The sequence below is a fragment of the Nilaparvata lugens genome, chromosome 3 (assembly GCF_014356525.2).
Source record: "Nilaparvata lugens isolate BPH chromosome 3, ASM1435652v1, whole genome shotgun sequence".
Lineage (NCBI taxonomy): Eukaryota > Metazoa > Arthropoda > Insecta > Hemiptera > Delphacidae > Nilaparvata > Nilaparvata lugens.
The window spans coordinates 65,029,772-65,051,649 of record NC_052506.1 but is presented as its reverse complement, the minus strand read 5'-3'; the positions used below and the strand labels follow the sequence as shown (position 1 = coordinate 65,051,649).

At 34.6% G+C, this 21,878-nt stretch overlaps 1 protein-coding gene across 7 annotated transcripts in view; it reads right to left on the bottom strand.

Annotated features, from left to right (window-relative positions):
• The window catches only part of LOC111053237, a 285,465-nt gene that overhangs the window by 56,798 nt on the left and 206,789 nt on the right, over nucleotides 1–21,878 (bottom strand). For all 7 annotated transcript variants that reach the window (XM_039424319.1, XM_039424323.1, XM_039424321.1 and 4 more), the window contains 2 exons: nucleotides 16,342–16,421; nucleotides 1,574–1,643 (listed from right to left, as the gene is read on the bottom strand). In XM_039424319.1, the coding sequence (XP_039280253.1) occupies nucleotides 1,574–1,643 (70 nt within the window). In that variant the 5' untranslated portion in view covers nucleotides 16,342–16,421. The remainder of the gene's footprint in view (nucleotides 1–1,573; nucleotides 1,644–16,341; nucleotides 16,422–21,878) is intronic.

The following is a 21,878-nucleotide window of genomic DNA, read 5'->3' as shown; positions in this document are numbered from 1 at the left end:
CTTATAAAAAGTCAGATCATTTCCTTGATATCTTGCTCTCTATGACATATAATGCGAATTGAATGAATCAATTCTATTCCAATAGAATGAATTAATCACGATATTCATTACATAAATCAATCAACAATGAATGGAGTAGGAATGGTGAATTAAAGGAAAGCAAGAACAATCTGTCTATAGTGTGTTTGAATAAAGTAATGTTGTATGAACTATTCTTTATTACAATACAACTACGTACAACACTGTATAGTATGGTTTGAAGTAGCATCAGCGGATAAATGAATCATGATCAAATCTTCAAACTATGGTATAGTTTGAAGTACGGTAGCTTCAGTAGATGAATAAACTATTACGAATTCATCATAGTAATGATTATGATATTGAAAATTGTTTATTTTAAACTTTTACCAATTTTCAACAGTGATTGAACAGCGTCATGAAGTGTATGCTTTGAGTTGAATATATAATGGTTGGTTGATTATAGGCGATTGAAAAATAACTTATGTATTAGTTTTGATTAGATTCCCACTCGAGTATACGGGGAAAGTTCTAATTCAAACCATCACCGGGTTCAGAGATACGACGATTCATTTACCTATGAATGAGAATAGAATACTGAATGCAATGTTGCCAAACCGCCAGGCTCAATTAAAGCGACTGTGGATGCGGGGATTGGAGCTGCGAACTCAGTAACCGAGCGATGTCCTGCTCAGGCAGTTTGTTAACAGGCAAGTTTTACGCGGAGCTTTAATTCAAACACTTTCGTTAATTTACATATCATTATCTTTTGTACGAGTTGTGCACTCAACCGCACCCTCGGGACGTGAGTGCAGCTAAACGAGAGGGTTGAGGGTTGGTTTGGTGTTGAGTGAGCAGCACTTGAGTGAGTGCTAAAAAGAGTGCGAGAGAGCAACGGAGAAAGAAAGGAGACAAGAGGAAGAGAGTTGGAGTGAGTACAGAGCTAATTATACGTGCTTGTTAGTTGTTACCGTATAGTTAGAGATTTTATCAGGAAGGGCTTCAGCGGTGAAATTTGAGAAAACGATTATTCAGCATATTATAACATATAATATTTTGCATTTTTAAAATGATAAAAGTTGTGAGAGCTCCTCTTGTAATAAAATTATAATTATTCCAGATTTATTGAATCCAATCTAACCGTTTCCAGAAGCGGCTATTACAAGGAATAAGTTATGCAATTTGTATTGCATGAGCGTTGTAGTAGTCTATGAATTTTTCTTCAACAATTCATACCTCAGAATACAAAAACTTATCTCAAGTATAGTTATTCCATTTTGCATATTGTATATGCAGTTATATATTATAAGTCCTTCATCCCAAATGTGTGTCTATCTGTTTGTAATTGGTTCATGGTAAAATGTAAAATGGTTCATGCTGTGTATTAGAATTGTTAATTATTATTATAATGTATAGTGCATGTTGTATGAAGATGGAAATAAATAAATTTGAATTTTGAATTTGAATTTGAATTGAATGGAATATGATCATAGATCAATAATGGATATACAATAATATTAGGATATAAGTATTTCAATGTAGAATGTCAACTCACTCTGCATGTCTTCTGCGAACGCTGCCCAGCATAACGCTAGAACTGTCAGCCTCAACGCAAAGGCGACCATCTGAAATGAAATAAACAATAATTAGCCTATTGTCAAATTAGTTTTATAGATTGAAATTATTGCATCTAGTCAGTGGCATAGCGAAGGGGGGAGGGGTTTCAAGTTACAATCCCCCCTTGTATGAAGCTCCAAAAAGAGGCTTGAAAATTGAAGATAATATTGGATTTGGTAGTTGATGGAATAGAATAACAGTACTGTGGAAAAGATACATTCGCCCAAAACCTCTTCTAGTCTTTAACATAGATTAGTCAATGGATAATTCAAATTTGTATCCCACCCACATCCAAATTCCAAATTCTAATTCAGAAAAAGCCAACCAAAAGTGAACAAAAGTATCAATAACATTTTGAAAAAGGTTCATAATAAAACCAAAATCAGGGATCCACAACGGATACTCAGTCAGAGTGGAACTGCAATATTGCAAAGTTATTAAAATATAGTCCTCAATATAATATTTGGTTGTTATATTTGAAAAATTATCAGTAGAATAGATTGAGAAGCTTAAATAGCAGATTCACAGAGACAGGAAAATGAATCGACCTTGAGAGCTCAAAAGTCGAGAAACACTACTCGAATAGGAGAGGAATAGGAGATCAGTGTGTTTCTCTCCAATGTTGAGGTGATTGAGTCATGTTCCAGTTCTACCTCAACCAAACAATCTTTTTTATCCTAGTAGGAAAATATCATGGTACTGATATAGCAAGAGCTGCACAGGAAAGCCTGTTCATAATATGACAGGTGTTTCGATTTTCATGTTATCTCAGGCAATTTCGTTTCCATTCTTCGTTGCCATGGTTACTGTTATATTCTGAAGGGGACAGACATAAAATCAGAAACGAACTGTCGTCTTTCTGCTCTTGAACCGACGGCAGCATCTTCGTCTCACAAGGGAAACACTGCAATCATATTTTGCCGCCACAAAACAACCAAAATTCAAGATCTGGAATAATCTGGACCAGCAAACAAATCATTAGTCCGAACATGATAAGAATCTGAGTTTTATAATGCACTAGATTCTATATAGCTTCAATATTAAGCCATATGAATAAAGTTGAGCATTTGCTTATACTTCTAAAATATGGAGCATTAGCTCCATTTTCTATGAATAAACGTGAGCAAAACCTTTTGCTCTTGCTCATCAAAAAAATAGTTTGAGCATTTGCTCAAAAGCAAATCTTATACTCGAAATTGTATGAATAAACTAGAGCATTTGCTCAACTTTTGAAGCAAATGCTTCAAAAATGGTGAGTCTAGTCTAGAGCAGCTTATCACCTTTCTCTCATAGTAAAATGGCTCAACTAATTCGTACGAGGAAGAGGAAACTATACCAGATACGATCACAACCAATATTTAAGAACAATAAAACTCTTTTTAGATTCGATCATGATATAATATATATCATCATTATTCCTACAAAAGAATGAATACAAAATATAGCTATCTGATATAAAGATAGCCATCACAAAATAGGAAATAGGCATTCAAGAAGATGAGAATGTAAACGATTCATAAGAAGGCTATTGCTATTATAAGATTATGCTGAAGATTATTATAGAGATGACATTTTTTCACGCTATTATTTCAAAATTCTAAACTCAACTAACCTAAAACTCAATTCATATATAGAAAACAGAGCAGACGAAGCAAACTCAAGCGGTGTCTCCTACTTGCATATGTACCGAGAACATTATTTAATTCATGCCTTTTCCCAAGTTATAATAGTAAATTTAATACGCAATAGACTAGAGCCATTATTGTAAGTGAGTTAGCGAAATAAATTATTCTCCCTCTCTATTATGAACAGCCATGACTTCGAGTTTCCAAGGATAGATATTTAAAAATTGTGGCTCCGAGTCGTCGAGGAATGTAGATTATGGAATCATATCTAAAACTTGGCCTTCCTAGGAGCACTATGAGAGTAAAGATGTAGTCATTATGTTTCGCCCTTTTTGGGCAAGTTTATATTATTAGTTAATGTAGGAGTTAGTTTTATTTTTATTAAAGTTTAAATTTTCTAGAAGTGCCATGTCCTGAAAAGTTTAATTGTGTTACTTCATCATGTAGGAATAATAATTGTTTCTTCAAATAACCGCTAAGGTACGTAAAGTAAGGTTAAAATATAATTTAGGGAATTTAATTAATTGAAACTTCCATCTGAGTATTGTACCAACAAAGCCTGTTATTTTTCAAGTTAATAATATTGATTGAGAATAGACCTTTTGATTTTATTCGTGATGGAAGATAATTATTTTTTTCTAAAGAAATACAGAAAGTAGAGAAGAAAGTTTTCAGTTATGTTACATTTGAATTATAGTTTCTGGAGATATATTATTGTAGAGTATGGCTGAAAGTCAGGAAGATAGTCTTTAAATTGGAATGAGATTTTTAAGATTATGTTCATATTGAGTTTAAGACTTGCTAAATTTTTATATTTTTCCGACTGTGTTTTCTCATGGCGTTAAGGCTTTCAACTGAACGCTAATTTATTAAATTATAACAGAACTTTTGAATTATTTGTGAAGAAAGATCCATTAATTCTGAAATCAGTAGTACAAATCATTGATACAAAGAATCTGTAGTTTAAAGATAAAAATCTATATAAAATGAGGATTTAAATAGAATGAGAGAATTTAATTAACTGTAATCAATAGATAACTCCTATTTCAGCTTTTGATGAATTGTAGGAAGAGTTAGAAATTGATGCTGTAATACATTTATTCACAGCGGTTCATGTGTGACCCCAAACCAACTTCATGTTTCACCCCTTCAAAATCCAGCTTTAAGACACATCTTCATACCATCATGGACTCCACGAGCAAGGCATGTCGTGAGAGGTCCCGAGGATGATACCTGAACAGAATTGTATCAGAATTGAACAGATCATTGTATCTAGCAGCATAAAGGAGCTGCTATAATATTAGCAATATTGGGCCACCGAGCTTCGCTCGTTATTTATTTATTGATGAACAGAACACAATTATTTTTCAAAATGATTAGGGAAGGACAAACAGGCACAGCCCAGGACTGTTTCTTCCCCGAATTTCGATTTATACACTATAAATCGTCCAAAAAGTAGGTTATGTTCCATACACTTGAATTCAGATACAATTTTCAGTCCAAATATTTGAAAACAGAATAGTTCCAATTAAGATTGTATACGAACAAAATTGAATAAAAAATAACATTCACTAATCAATTAAAACTGTAAAATAATGAATTACTTTGAATATTATAATATACCATGTCATGTCAACAAATCAGATTATTTTGATCGAGTCCATTAGAATTTCTAAATTTCTCGCGAGATAAGGTAAAATCAGCTTACCCAAGTTTTCCCAAGGATGAGACCTGGTGCGATCGAATTTTTATATCATAAACCTACTATGTTTCAAATTTTGTGAAAATCGTTAGAGCCGTTGGACAAAAATAACCATAAATAAATATAAATAACCAAATATGAATATATATATATATATATATATATATATATATATATATATAATATATATATATATATATACAGAAATTGCTCGCTTAATATAATAGGATTTGTAAAGATGAGCACGTTAAGGGAATAATAGTAGTTATAATCATTTGAAAAACTCTCAATTACAACGCACATTTCCACGATCGTTCCGTGAATGAATCTGATTCGTCTCTCCAATTTCAAAATTATGAATATATTATGAGAGTTGGGGACAATGTTACTACAAAAAGTATTAAAATATCTTTAACTTCCTGATTGTGTATTTCACAATTCTATCATATTGATCAATTCAATCAATTGCTATGATAGTACAGATGAATTAATTCATCGATATTTATTGATATTGACATGGATTGAAAGTAATTTGTTAATGATAGAATGGAATAGAATAGGATAGAATGACTTCCTTTATTTTTGTCCTAGGAGGGCGAAGTTAGGGCACAGTCAGCCCTCTCTAACACTTAACCCTCCAATACAATACTAAATTATAATCTAACAACTCAGTGAAAGAAAATAAAACAATACAATATTTTAAATGAAAAAATAGTAAAAATAATAATAAGTGTATTAGTTGAATGAACTTAAAAGTAAAGCATTCTTAATATGTAAAATAACAATGATCTGTTGAGAAATAAATAAACAACTTATGACGGAATGTGAGATCAAAGAAGCAAAAAAAGAACAATATGTCTACAAACCTTTTAAGCGAGATGAGAACAATAAGGAAATATAAGGTAATTAAGGATATTGGGATCTCGATCAGTGGATGCCATTCAATTCTGAATTGGAGTGAACTGCAGTGCTTTGAAGGGAAGCTGCACGACTTCTCCACAAAGAGCAGAGCAGAGCAGAGCAGCCAGCATGTGTCGCACGAAAGCTCCTTGAGATGCATGGCAGGCTCATTCTCCAGCGACAACGCTACGCATGTGGAACTAGCAATTAATGAACTCATTCCGGTGAACTATGCACTTGCTAATAGAGTTATTCGGGCTGCGAATGCCGGTGAACTTCAAATTTATGATCTTTGCTGGTCCCGGTCGGTGTCTGGGAGCCCCGAGACGACCTATGCGCGCCCAACTTTGTTTGAAGATGGCGGATGCTCCAGTTCCTACGCATTACTAATTGGCATCAACCATGCGAACGGTATTCGTCTCTCAAGGAATCGTTGGCGGTAGTATATTACTAGTAGTTCTGCGAAAAGTAGACCTCGCTCATGAATACAACTTTCAATCTAATGAGAAGGGCGAGTACAGTAAGTACAGTATATTGTGAAGATTTTATTGTGTCTATTATTTTCTCCATTGAAAGTGCTAGAGACACTGTTTCCAGGGACACTGGACTTATCAAGGAGTCCCTTTTAAATGAAAAAGACTAAGAAATTGTCAAAAAACCACAGATTTATTGATACTCAGAAAGACCGGTTTCGGTCATTATCAGAGTTTATCAGAGATTGACAATGGTGTAATTACCGAAACCGGTATTTCTAAGTATCAATAAATCTGTGGTTTTTTGACAATTTCTTGGTCTTTTTAATTAAATGTTAATAATTACCACAATATCAACTTCTCAACTACACAAAAAGGAAAAAAAATACCTTTATACCTTTACATACAATAATTTTTCTCTACAACGGCTGTATTGGACTCCAATACAATAAAGATTTTTTTTATAACTTATCCATTCAATTTGTTAAATCAATTCAATAATAATAATAATAAGATGATTCAATTCAATTATTCTATCTAATCATAATTATTTATTCCATAATGATATATTATTAGAATAAGATAGAACAATATTAGTATTATCTGCAAAAAAAACCTGACAGGAACGAGCATTGAACCTGAGTCCCGCAGTGTGACAGACCACGGTTTAACCGACTCGACCACCATGTGCTCGTAACAATTGCGAAAAAGTATTAGAATGAATTGCTGTATCTTCAAAGACACATCCTTTCTGGATTGAGGTTAGTTCACGGTTTCTTAAATATTACAAGAAAAACCAGAGATTTTATCAAAAATCGTTACACATACGTTTCTGCGCCTTGTTTCAAAGAGCTTGCATACCAAATTTCATCCAAATCGGACAATAACTGCGACTGTAACTGCGGTACAAACAAACAAACATACTAACAAACAAACAGACAAAAGCCGATCGAGTCGAAACTAAGACCTCAGCTTCGCTTCGGTCAATTACACTCCATTGATCAAACTACAATCAGAACTCCGGGTTTGAATTGGAATCACTGTAATATATTAAACATTGAGATACTATGGGATTATCATTTCAGTTATACCTAATTTTTCAACTCTGTATCACATCTTGAAGGATTACGAATGAATTTTCCACTGAATTCATTGCTTTGCACATACTGTACGACGAATTCTCACTACCATCATGGATATTCTTAGAAATAATAAGATACTGATTACTGATTACTTAGAAATAAAAGATACTGGTAACTGATTCATCCACTTGTTCTACTAGTGAAAAGAGTGTTTCTAGTGATATTATAGCAGAAAGAGCCCCTACTTTCACTTAACGCACCAATTCATGTATTATGATGAATATTTTTCTTTTTCAACTAAGTACGTATCAAACGACTTTGTAATGTATTAACTGCCATTCTTTGTATGAGAAAAACTACAGAATATATTATACGAGTCAATTTATTAGTAATTTGGAGTATGACATTGGAATATGACTTATAAATTGATATCGATTATCCTCTCAACAATAATTCTAAAAAAGTGATTTCAAAATTGATGATACTTTTTCAAACATGAGGAAAAAACGAAAGAAAAGTGAAATAGATCGTGAGAATGAAGAAGTAGGAGGTGAGAGAGCGAGCTCCTTTGCTCGGCTGCTTCAATGATAAATTACGAGCTGATGCAATTATTCACACCTATCTCTATCGTAGATCCTTCCACGAGTCTTTATATTATTTATAACAAGTACTCCCTCTCTGGCCCATGCTTCACTGGCATCCAGGCTGAGAATTGACCCATATTTCATAGCACCTGAAGATGCACCATTCTTGCTTTGAAGCTTGCATCAGATATATGTGCTCTGTGGTAGGCTCCTCTGTCCCTCTCGGCCATAACTCACGTTTACATCGAGACCAAGGATAATAGAGGGTCTTATTGCTGACGTCACGAGGAGAATTCACTGGCGGACGTCCAGCACGAATGTGCGTGGACTGGTAGCTCACCTTTCAGTGCTGAGTATGCTTGTACAAGTACATCATTCTCAATAAACGGGATGTTTCGACCACAATTCAAGAATATATGATTACCATGCAAAAGAGTCATAGATAATCGAGAAGATGATTCAAAACCGAATTTTCTCATCACGAGAAAAAAATTTAAAGCTACTTGAAAGTTGAATGGGACACTCAGCTCCCATAACAACTCAACCAACTTTGATAAGAATGTCATGTACTAGGGAGAATGGCAAAGTCGCTAAGTAATACCACCATGTATTAGTAGTGCAGTCAACATGGCAACCTGAGTGTTGGGAACAGTAGAAGGCTACATAAATAATTCAAGATACATGAGCTAATAATTTCATGTGATGCGATCTAGCCAGCAGACAGCTGTTTGATAATAATTGATTAAAGCACCACTTTACAGATCGCAGTGTTATCAATTCTTGAGCATTAATAGCTGTTGTATCGTTCCAAATATGAGTGAACTAATGAAATTCTCACTATTACTAGATTTATAATTAACCCATTGAGAGCTTCTCGAGGCTAAGTTCCAAAATTATACATGTAATTTACTAGAATACTAGTAGTTCTGTGAACAGTAGACCTGGCGCAGTTGAAAACTACAGCCTCCTTAGAAAAGATCAGAGTGAATTATGTCCTGTCCTGAGGTGTCGGTGTCGGTGTAAAGTTATATATAAATTCACAACCAGAAAGGAAAACAAAATAAATAATATCGCACTTCATTGAATATTGACATCGATTCAGTATAACTAATAAGATTAGAAGAGAATGATATTTTAGAAGAGATTAAGGAAACTCAGTGAAGGGGTATAAAAGAGGGGTATGAAACATATGTATATACAGAGAAAGAAGAAACTATTATTAGAAGAATAAAGAGTTAGTAGAGCTAAAACATTATTGACCGAGCGAAGTGAGGTCTAAGATTCAAGTTGACGGTTTGACATTTCTCTGTATGTTTAAATGTTTAAGGGCGAGTATCACCATATAAACGTGAAAGCTTCGCTTAGTAATCTCCAATTAACACTAACTGATGACTTTAACAAAAGATTAAGAAATTTGATCTCACCAACGAAAAATGTTTAAATGTTTAAATGTTTAAATGTTTAAATGTTTAAATGTTTAAATGTTTAAATGTTTAAATGTTTAAATGTTTAAATGTTTAAATGTTTAAATGTTTAAATGTTTAAATGTTTAAATGTTTAAATGTTTAAATGTTTAAATGTTTAAATGTTTAAATGTTTAAAGTTTAAATGTTTAAATGTTAAATGTTTAAATGTTAAAGTTTAAATGTTTAAATGTTTAAAGTTTAAATGTTTAAATGTTTAAATGTTTAAATGTTAAATGTTTAAATGTTTAAATGTTTAAATGTTTAAATGTTTAAATGTTTAATGTTTAAATGTTTAAATGTTTAATGTTTAAATGTTTAAATGTTTAAATGTTTAAATGTTTGAATGTTCAAATGTTTTAAATGTTCAATGTTTAAATGTTAAATGTTTAAATGTTTAAATGTTTAAATGTTTAAATGTTTAAATGTTTAAATGTTTGAATGTCTGAAAGATACATCCTCCCACCAAGTGACAGCTATTTTTCAAATTCCGCCGTAAATGCGGAACATAAATATAAACCTTTGAACATAAATAAACATTAATGCAAAACCGTTGACTTCAATCTTAGACCTCACTTCGCTCGGTCAATAAACATATAAAGATATAAACATAAAGATAAATGCAAAACCGTCGACTTGAATCTTCGACCTCACTTTGCTCGGTCAATTATTGATTATCGGTTTTTCTACAAATATTGTGGTATTATCTTGAGAATAAATGGAAATAGCCTACATCGTGGTACTTTCCAAAGCATATCTCCTTGTGTTTCCTACCACCAGAGATAATGATGATGATGATGATGATGATGATGATGATGATGATGATGATGATGATGATGATGTTGATGATGATGATAATAATAATTACACCCTAGATGAATTTCATGTTTTCTGTTGAAAAAATAATTAAACATGTTCAGTATTGGAACGCATGTTATATTATTTCCCTATTCATCTGGAACCAGATCCATTTCAATTAATCGAACATGCAGTGTATAAAAACACAGTTTCTCTTCCCCAGAGACTAAACACTGGAAGTTTGAATCAGAAAGTATAGCCCTGAAAACGATACCAATTCGCACTCGGATGATTTGGTAATGTACTGGCTCAATGTTTTGTCGGTTTTTTTCGAATTTGAAACCGAAACTGAGAGTAAATGTCAAACGATGAATAGGTGAATCACCGGAGAAAAATAATGATCACTCGGATCCCTCTTGCCTGATCCAGATCCATTTCAATTAATCGAACATGCAGTGTATAAAAACACAGTTTCTCTTCCCCAGAGACTAAACACTGGAAGTTTGAATCAGAAAGTATAGCCCTGAAAACGATACCAATTCGCACTCGGATGATTTGGTAATGTACTGGCTCAATGTTTTGTCGGTTTTTTTCGAATTTGAAACCGAAACTGAGAGTAAATGTCAAACGATGAATAGGTGAATCACCGGAGAAAAATAATGATCACTCGGATCCCTCTTGCCTGATACGCTTCATTACTGGAGAGCGAAATTCGACCATAATGGCCGATTCAAAGTTCCCCAGTGATTATTCTCACCCTGATAGAGAGATCCGACTTTTTCAACGCTGTTAACAACGCTGTGATGCGTACTTTTTGCAAGCCCTAGTAAACGAGCTCCGGGCTCTTAGCCTTCCACAAGAGGAAAATATAAAAAATGCAGTGCGTGAACCCACACAACGCAACAGATACACAGTCAAATTGCATGTGATGCATGAGAGCACTCCACTCGTTCATACAGCATTCACATTATTTATGAAATAACAAAAATATCTGGCGGGAATAAACGTCAGCAACGTCATTAGTCAACTGATCTCGTGTTGAATGTTTGAAGAGTCATTCATCAGTACACAGCATTCTCTTATTGTTTATTTGGATGCTATGATATAGGTGGTCATTGCATTTTCAGTTAATCAATTTATTAAGGATTTATTTATACTGTCAACTATTCAATAAATTAAATTTCGTATGATATAACAATTCACCAGTCCTAATTGTTATTCCGTGTTGGAAACTAATCAAACCTTCAATAAAATATGCGATTTATCGCTTCAATGGAAACTTAGTACGTAATCGTGATACCTTAACATTCAAGGACGTATAAATGCGATTTTAAAAACAGAATCATATTCACCGGTTCACAATTATTTTCAAAGTTGAAAAGTGTGGGTATTATCACATCTTTGGAACGTTTTTTCAATAAAATTAATTAAACTCCATAGAAAACAAAAAATAGTTGTAGTTAAAATATCTATAGAATATGTCGAACTGTCAAACACCGTGATTCACTGTGTCTTGGGTTGAAAGTGGACCGATCGCTTCACTTCACTTCACTTCAGTGGTGCATTATTACTACACTAATGCAAAGATAGCGGTTTCGGTATTGTTTTGTTCCTGCTCCACATTATCAATCACACTGTATGCACTATGCAGTCATTTATCATATAATTTTTCGATTTTGAAGTGATTCTGATATATCTGATTTGTCCTTTCCCACGTCATAGTCTTTAGTCAAAGCTAGTTTGGTTGAATATTTTCAAAAACATTCTTGTAGTGCTAAAATGAGCATTTATTATTGCACCCAAATCCCAATCAATTTATCCAATGTTTGATCATCGATACAAGCTGAATCTATAATTCAGGCACGAGTGAAAGCTGATGTGAGGATCGCTCACAAAAAACAACAACGACGTTCAAGGCCCTATTTTTACTTTCCTTGCCCTATTACCATAGGTAAGGAAAGAATTGCTTTCAGAAAAAAATAAGGTACCCCAATTTCCAAATTTTTATACGTTTCAAGGTCCCCTGAGTCCATGCTTTATGTGATTGTGGACGCAAGTCGGTATGTGTGTGTGTGTGTGTGTGTGTGTGTGTGTGTGTGTGTGTGTGTGTGTGTGTGTGTGTGTGTGTGTGTGTGTGTGTGTGTGTGTGTGTGTGTGTGTGTGTGTGTGTGTGTGTGTGTGTGTGTATGTGTGTATGAGTGTGTGTATGCGTCTGTGTACACGATATCTCATCTCCCAATTAACGGAAAGACTTGAAATTTGGAACTTAAGATCCTCACACTATAAGGATCCGACACGAAAAATTTCGATCAAATTAAATTCAAGATGGCGACTAGAATGGCAAAAGTGGTGTCAAAAACAGGGTTTTCGCGATTTTCTCGAAAACGGCTCTAACGATTTTTATCAAATTTATACCTAGAATAGTCATTGATAAGCTCTATCAACTGCCATAAGTCACATATATGTAAAAATTCCAGGAGCTCTGCCCCATCTATGCATAGTTTGATTATAGATTCACGATTATCAGGCTTCAGATATAATTTGAACAAGAAATTTCAATTGGAAAAGATTGAGCATGAAAATCTCTAGATTTAATGTTCAGTAACATTTTCACCTAAAATTGAAAATAAGCTCGAAATTCGAGAAAATTTGATTATCCAATATTGCAAACTGTTGATTCTATTAAATCACTTACTATGAAGAGATAGAATACTTCGTGTGTGTCCAGCGTTATTGTCCTGTCAAAAGCTGGTTCAAATCTTTGAATAGTAGACTTGAGATGTGCGGGAACACTAGCGTCCGGTGATCTTTTTTCATAACGGCAAGGAAAGTGAGTGCGCCACACCAGATTTTTGGAATTTCTCGTTGAGATTTTTAGAGAGCAATGTTTTTAGAATATTCTCAAATAGGCCTATTAGTCTGCTTTGTGAGATCCCATCTTGGACGGCTCTTCACGAAAAAAGTTTGTTTATTTGGGTTCATTCCCACAGGACAATTGTAGCAAACAGACCATTATCGTTGACGGTAATATATTGGATCAGGTTTAACCTGACTTTCCGATTCAACATTTTCACGCCGAGTGAAAAAGAGCCGAAGTAAATAAGGAACGGAATCCTGTGTTGTATTTGTGGGATGTTTATCTGGCAGGCTGGTTGGATCAGGTGGAAGCCTAGCCGAAACGCGTTCTCACTATCTGCGGGTGGAAAGAATACTGTTCCGGTTTGGCGGGAAACCGAGAGAGTGGAAAGGATGAAAGCAGACAAGGCCGTTCTTTACCGATAACACGACTGAGCACACACTCCAAGAGCTTCCCGCAATTCACCTATAAGACTCAGAAGATCTTAGCCCATCTCTCGTTCTACAACAACAGTAACAGTTGACGCGGAATAGAATTCTTCAAACAAAAGGAGCTTCGGAGTACGCAATGGTATCATGAAAATTCTCTCTAAAATCGATAAAATCTATTATTTCGATTCTATTGGAATTGGTCTCGACGATGAACGTATTTTGATAATCGAAATATGATGGAAGTTCAAGATTTATACTTGATTCTATAGAATGGTTTAAAATGTGATGCATTTTCCCTATCTTACGAATAGCAACCCATTCGAATATTTTCGACTATTGTGAGAACTGTACTGGACTTGATTATTACTTGATATTCACGTATTTTCATTGTTCCATTTGGATGAGAATTCGATTTAAATTACTGATATAGGTCTAGGAGCCGACTACATTTCAAAACACTCGTTTTATCCGATTTGGAAAGAATTAGAAATCCATAGCATTACAAATTTCCACTTTACATAATTCAATTACACATTGATTCGCTCATAAAGCACTGTTTACCATGGTGTTCTCGAAGTTTCTGCCAATTATAATTATAAAGCAATACTGTGGTGTTCTCGAAGTTTCTGCCAATTATAATTATAAAGCAATACTGTATAGAGTTATGTCCCACTATCGATTCATTAAAAGACCATGTATCCCACAATATAGCACAAAACGTTGAGAAACACGTCATAGTTTAACGTTGCATTTCAACGTTTTTGCAACGTTGAAACTGCCCATATACGTAGGTCTATGTGCAGTGAGAGTCATCAGTCGATTGGCAAAATGATTTGACCAGCTTTGGTCAAATAATGTGCATCATAAGCTCCTCTGTAACTATGAAACGATCAAATCTGTCACCCTAATGACCATTAGCGGAAGCAGAAACTGTGCTTTGTTCAGCACTACCCCTATTTGACACTAACAATATTGCCAACTAGTCAAAATCAAGGCCTACATTTACAAGCACACCATACCCATTGAACACAATGGGATATGTTGGTTGACATGGTCCAGCCAACAGCCTAATGCCTAACAGCCAAGTCGTGTTCCAATGTAATGATTAGATAATTTGATTAGGTGCGACGGAGCGTTTCCTTCCACGCTGCAATGCTCAATCATGTTTGTGATCAATGGTTAGGTTCACGCTTCTTGTGTTCAACAATGCATAGATAATTGTATTGTAAATTGATTTAAGTCTACACGATGCAGTAACATGCACATCCTGTATCTAACTTTTGTCATATTTTTTCATTTATATTATTTATGTACGATTAAAAAAACAGTTCAGATATTGATACGTGTGGATCATCTCCATCCATAGTCAAGAAGATGGATAAAAGTCGTTAGTGCATCTCTATATGCATCTTTATCATAATTTAACGTAAAAATAGGACTCTCATAGGGCATGAACGACAAGAGAAGCTGCCTAGATCACTCTGTGTTTCTAGGTGAGAATAAATTTGGTTGTGTGGATCCTCCATAATTTATCATCCAATAGGTTGTAGATCATCTACATGTCTTGGTCAGTGTTCTATCCAATTTGTAAGTGGATAGTTACTGAGCTATTCGAATAAGCAGCTGCGGGGTCTCAGAAGCGACCAATATTGCAGCCTGTTACTGTTAGTTAAGCTTGTCTTGCAAGTTCGCAACGGCTCTAATTTCACATGTAACCAGCGTCTGGGAAACGCCCAGTACTTGGTACCCATTTGATACACTGATTCGATTCAGTGTGCAACTGGATTAAGTGAGTTGGAGGCGGCGTATAAAGGGTCGTTGTCGAAGCGTGTGTGAAGGCGCCTAGAAGCTATTCGAACGGATAACAGATTATTCTGATCCGCTTCATAATGGAACTGCGCGGTGAATTGATGACTTGGCTACAGTTCTCTGGTACCGCAGCGGTCTTGATACCTGAGAAGCTTTTAATCACTTTGCCGGCGCCCTTCAATCAATTGAAGTTAACGCGCCTGGGGCGTCACTCGATGCGTCGGTATAGCGTCATGGCGTCTACAACCAAGCCGCAACGCACGACTGCCAAGTCGTCCCTCATCCCTCTCGCCACAAACCATAATAATTAGCCTGAGGCGTCTAATTTAACTTGCGAATTCAATGCGATACGACGTCGACTTCACCTTGTCTGAAGGCGTCTCAGAGAATTCTCAAACAGTCATGAGAGTCTTCTCTGCCTGTGACGTTCACTCTCCTTCTCTTTCAACTCGGAAACTTCTCAACTACAACTATGTGCCGAATGTACCACAACTACGGTAATTAATGAGACAGGCTTATTCCCAGTGTGATTGTGATGTAATGAATATCTCATTCAACTACGTAGGATGTTGCAACCCCACATTAGTTCATTGAAAGGGAAGTTCTATTGAATGGATTTGAGTTCATGTGTGATGGTAATGAACCATTGTATGTCCGTTATATCAAAGCTCTCGAGTTTTGACTAATCTTCAAAGACGATTAGATTCATAGCCAATAAATAACATTAATGAATTGTAAATGACGATTCCCATTTATCAAGTTCAAAAAAACTCTTTCTATTTCAACCTAGTGGACGTATTTATCGTGAGTAACAAAGGTTTTCCTAGAATGTTTTGTTCTTTTATTATAATAAACAATGAAGATAGTGAAAATGATTCACCAGATTGTAAATTCTTTTGAATGTACTTTCGAATCTCAATCCGATGAATAACTCTAATATATTGAAGGTTTTTGAAGTGAAATGTCTAATAAAAGAGCATACCTGTGGATGAGCAGCTATCTACTTCTTTAGAAGAACATCATAGTCTCCCATCTCCCTTCCTTGTGTCACATTGGTGGCGCCTGAAAAAAGAAAATAAGTGAATTTCAAATGATTCACTTACTACTTTCGAATCTCGAGTAACATTTCCATGGAGATTGGATTGTCTGTTGAGATAATTCGTTCTATTAAACAGTTGCAACATAAACTGCAGGATAAATTTGAGCGCATCAATATTTTTCTTCTCTGAATCAATAATTCAATTTTTACTTTCCTTGCCCTATTACCATAGGTAAGGAAAGTATAGCTTTTCAAAAAAAATTAAAGTACCCTAATTTCAAGTTTTCTATACGTTTCAAGGTCCCCTGAGTCCAAAAACATGATTTTTGGGTGTTGGTCTGTCTCTCTCTGTGTGTGTGTGTGTGTGTGTGTGTGTGTGTGTGTGTGTGTGTGTGTGTGTATGTGTGTATGTCTGTGAACACGATAACTCCATTCCTAATTGACCGGTTGACTTGGAATTTTAAACTCAAGGTCCTTATACCATGAGGATCCGACAGTAAGAAATTCAATAAAATTCAATTCAAGATGGCGGAAAAAATGGCGGATAATTACTAAAAAACCAAGTTTTTCACAGTTTTCTCGAAAACGGCTCTAACGATTTTCTCCAAATTTATACCATGGATAGCTATTCATGAGCCTTATCGACTGACATAAGTCTCATTTCTGGGAAAATTACAGAAGCTCCGTAATATTCTTGAGAAAATGGCGGATAATTACTGAAAAAACATGTTTTTCACGGTTTTCTCGAAAACGGCTCTAACGATTTTCTTCAAATTTATTCCATTGATAGCAATTCATAAGCCCTATCGACTGACATGAGTCTCACTTCTGGGAAAATTGCAAAAGCTCCGTAATATTCTTGAGAGAAATGGCGGATGATTACTGAAAAACATGTTTTTCACGATTTTCTGAGAAATGACTCGACCGATTTTTTTAAAATTCATACACTGTATAGTTATTTATTAGCTCTATCAACTGACATGAGTCTCCTCCCTAGGAAACCAATGGGGGGTACACCCCATCCTTGAGAAATGGGCTTTGTAACCTCCTCCCGTGCATGAGGTAGGTAGGTAGAGCAGTTCATAAAAAGAACACATAGTCGAGATATAACATCTGTAGAACAGCTGTTTTGATGACTTTTAAAAAAATCATCGAATTTCACAATCTACACGAAGGAAGTAGTACTCTGAAAAGAATTGTATATACACATATTATACAGTAGTCTGATCGTAGTTTCAAATATGTTCCTGCCTATCGTCATTATGTAATCCCCCTAAATTATTCTCCTTCAAGAATGGGGCTTACAGTTCAATGAGCGAGGAAAGTTGTGTGTGTGCGCCACACCAGATTCTTATAATTTTTTTGTATTGCACTTATTGTAATTCTCTTGATTGGGGAGCAATGTTTGGAATTTCATCATCCGATCCCATATTTTTGTAAATGAATATGTATCTCATTCAATTTGAACTTGGAACAATTATCAATGATTTATCATATATAAAAGAATAATATCCCATTCAATTTGAATTTGAATCAATATCTAATGGTTATAATTGAGAATTGTAAAGAATTTTGATAACTTTTCTTGATCTAAGAGGGGACTTTACATGTTCACTTTTCAGGAATGACCAGAGACTGAGTAGGAGAAACTGAATTGAAGATAAAAGTGAGATAAACACGTTTGATTCCATAAAAAAAGTTTCTTACGTGCTATAAGTCGAGTATTCCAAGTTTGAAAAATATCAAAGTTCATCAAGTTTGACAGATGCGTGGTTGAGGGCATCTGCAGATCACGTTTTCTCAAGATGGAAATATGCCATAGTTCCATGCCAATGAAAGACGAAGCAGTGTATCTTCAAAAAGTTGTGGGAGGCGATAAATTATGATTGACAGGAGCACGAGGAGCAGGAATGGAGTCGGATGTTTGCAGCGACCAGTGATCAAACTTGCGTCACGCTAGTCCTCTCCAGTCTTCGATTTGGTCTTCTGCAGATTTCTCTTCATCGCTTTGGGTGAGTACCGTATCCTTGCGCAACAAATATGGATGATCGTTTTTTTCCATTTCTCCCAGAGAATTTTAGAGTAACAATATCATGATACAAAACAGTAATCTATATTTGATGAGAACATAATCCATAGACATTGATCTCTCTCATACTCATATTCATGAAAAAATCAGTATCTTGCTGATTTCCCAAACGATTTGTTCAATCATGATTGAGTAGAAGAAAAATATTGAAATCACACAGTACAAATGGAAAGTTTCGATGGAAAAGTTGATTACATTAAAATATGATTTCAAAGATATAAACATTTGAAGATTCTGATAAATAACTATAGAAAAGTAATAAATGAGTTTAAATGGAAAGTGTTGGTAAAATAAATCAACATTCATTCAAAACCTTGAACAATAAGATAAGATCTGACAGATTTTATTCATGTATGATTTGCGACTATTTTTTAATGTGAATATCATCAGAACAGTTAAAATATTAATCTGTGGTTTTCGTCATTCATTTTTTCTTTCTGTATCACAATTTTTTTATAACATTACCACTTTCCCATTTTATAAAATGATGTTGTATTGTATATGACGGAGCAAGATTTTGAAACCTCAGAAAATTAGTGTTTTTAAATACGAATCTCTTCAATCAAACTCACTGACAAATTATCCTAGTAAAATAAATAATGAGCCATTTCCATAATTATCATTCTCAGCTTCTCTGCAAAGTAGTCGTGAAAGGGTACCCGTGACCCGTGACATTATCACATCAAGTATCATTGCATTATTTCGATAAACTGATGATCAAATGGACGCAATCAATCAATACCCACTATTACTTAATAGTAAGTACTGATAGTAGATGAATTATTAGTAGGTATTGACGCAATCCAACAAATAGTTGTGATATCAATAATAAGATGAGTATTTTGCAGTGTATTGACAAAAAGAGAATGATTTACTGTATTGCTGGAGTCGAAGGAGTACGATAGGCAACCTGCCGAGCAGCTATCATCCTGGAGTCGTCTTTGGATAGTAAAAAGTGAGCGTGTGATTCTGTGGAAAAACATAATATCGCATCCTCGAAATTCATAAGCTAACGTATAGCCAGCTGTAAAATATAAACACGATCATTTAAGAGAATCGTGTTCTGTCATGACTTACTTTAGATAAGTTACTATATTACTCTATCCATAGTAGGCTATGGTTCTGTTTATCGATGAATAAAAAATCTGGTGTTGCGCACTCACACAACTTTCCTTGCCGTTATGAGAATTGATCAACTGTCGCTAGTGTTCACGCACATCTCGAGTCTACTATTCAAAGATCTAAGCCGGCTGGTGACAGGACAATAACGCTGCAGACACAGAAGTCTGCTATCTCTTCATAGTGAATGATTTGATTTGATAGAATCAACTCTTGCCAACATTTTGCAAATTGAATAATCTTATTTTCTCGAACTTCTAGCTTGGGAGATGAGATATCGTGTACACAGACGCACATACACTCATACGGTGCGTACAGATTTACGCGCCGCGAACATGAGCAATTCACTTTTAATCAGCTGATGCCTCGCTTTCTATATCTATATCTTATACCGTTTCTGTAGAAATACATATATAGTCAGCTGATTAAAAGTGAATTGCTCATGTTCGCGGCGCGTATATCTGTACGCACCTTTACACACACACACACACACACAAACACACACAAACACAAACACACACACACAAACACACACACACACACACACACACACACACACACACACACAACACACACACACACACACACACACACACACACCACACACACACACACATTTATTATAAAATTTGTCATTGAAAGTGAAATAATTTTGTTCTATACATGTTTTGCTTATGCTATTAAATCATCTATTTCATTACTGTTCACATCATTTTCAATCAAGTTTCCTTTTTAATGTTAATATTTTCAATAGTTGGGATAGAAGTATACATGTAGACTACATCAAATGATAGAAAAATTGCGTGACTTGGAATAGTTATTCCCTTGATTTTTTGAACTAGTTGGTAAGAATTTGTTACATTATAATTTTCATTTAGTATTATTTTTTGAGGCAGTACTTTATTCTGATATTTACAAGCTTTATAAGTTTGAGCATTTCTATAGTTTACCACAGGTCTTATAGGTATACCTATAAGACTTTGTGAATTTTAGGTTGACCTCTAAAAAATTGGTGAGGCAGGATTAATCATTTTCATTTTAAATTGATCTATTTTAGAAATAGTTCCACATTTTATATAATATTATTTATATTTTTGCAGTATTCTTTAGTTGGGTCTTTTCCTGAAGTTTGGAATCTATTTTCTCTAATAAATTTTTCTACTTTATCATTATAATCTATTTCTTCAATGATAACCGTAGTGTTTCCTTTATCTGCTTTTGTTATCATTGCTTTTCCATTAATTAATTTTTGACGTGACAAAGTCTTATAAATTGGTTTGCCGGGTGACACTTCAAGAAACTGCGTTACGCGCTCTGCGCTATGTGCTCACAATGAGAGCGAGTGAGAGCGTTCGTTTCGGTTCACGGTCGTCTGGAAAGAGCACGAATAGGAGCAGTGGCGAGCAACGCAGCAGCAACCCGAAGGCATTCACCTGGAGAGAGAGAAACACGGAGCAGTCAACCTGCGCAGGCGCCACAAGCAATCTCCTGTGACTGCGCCACTACTTCCCAGGCTGGCTACAACCCAGGCTAGTAATCACAATGTTGTGGTAGTTTTCAATCACAAAAGTAGTATAAATCGTTATGTATAAATAAAATAAGTGTTTTAAATTGTTACTATTATTATTTCATCCTTCTTCCTCCTATACAAATGAATATTCACATTAAAATTATTTTACCACTCAAAGTTGTTGTCACGTTAAACTTTCGCCCGTATACCGACTTTACAGGCAACCATGCAATTTTTTGAAATTGAATTGATAATTTTCATATCTTCTTTTGATTTTACCAAAATTTCCTTTTTTTTACGATTGTTATCTTTTCCGAGTTCCTGCGCAAAATTGTTCCTCAAAGTACCTTGGATCTCTCTCTTCTTGAATCTGATTGAGGTTTCAATATCAAAAAGTTGTACTTCAATTACATTCGTTTTATTATCCAAATTGATGTTATATTTTGAAGCTTTTGAAAGTAATTCATTCTCTTTCTCATTAAACTTAATATCTGTTAAATTCTTCACTTTTTCAAATGATTCATACTTATAAATTTTATAATATTGATTTGAGTTAATATTTTTCTTTTTTTAAAGGTTAGCATTTCTATTTTTTTCAAATGTATGAATTTCTTCTTTTCAATGTATGGAGTAATCCAAGATTTAATTTGTAATTCAAATTCTCCAATCGATTCCTCATGGAATAGTTCATTTATTTGTGTATCTTTTCTCTCTCTTTAAGCTTTCCAAGTTTTGAGTATAAATAATTTATCTCTTCTTTAA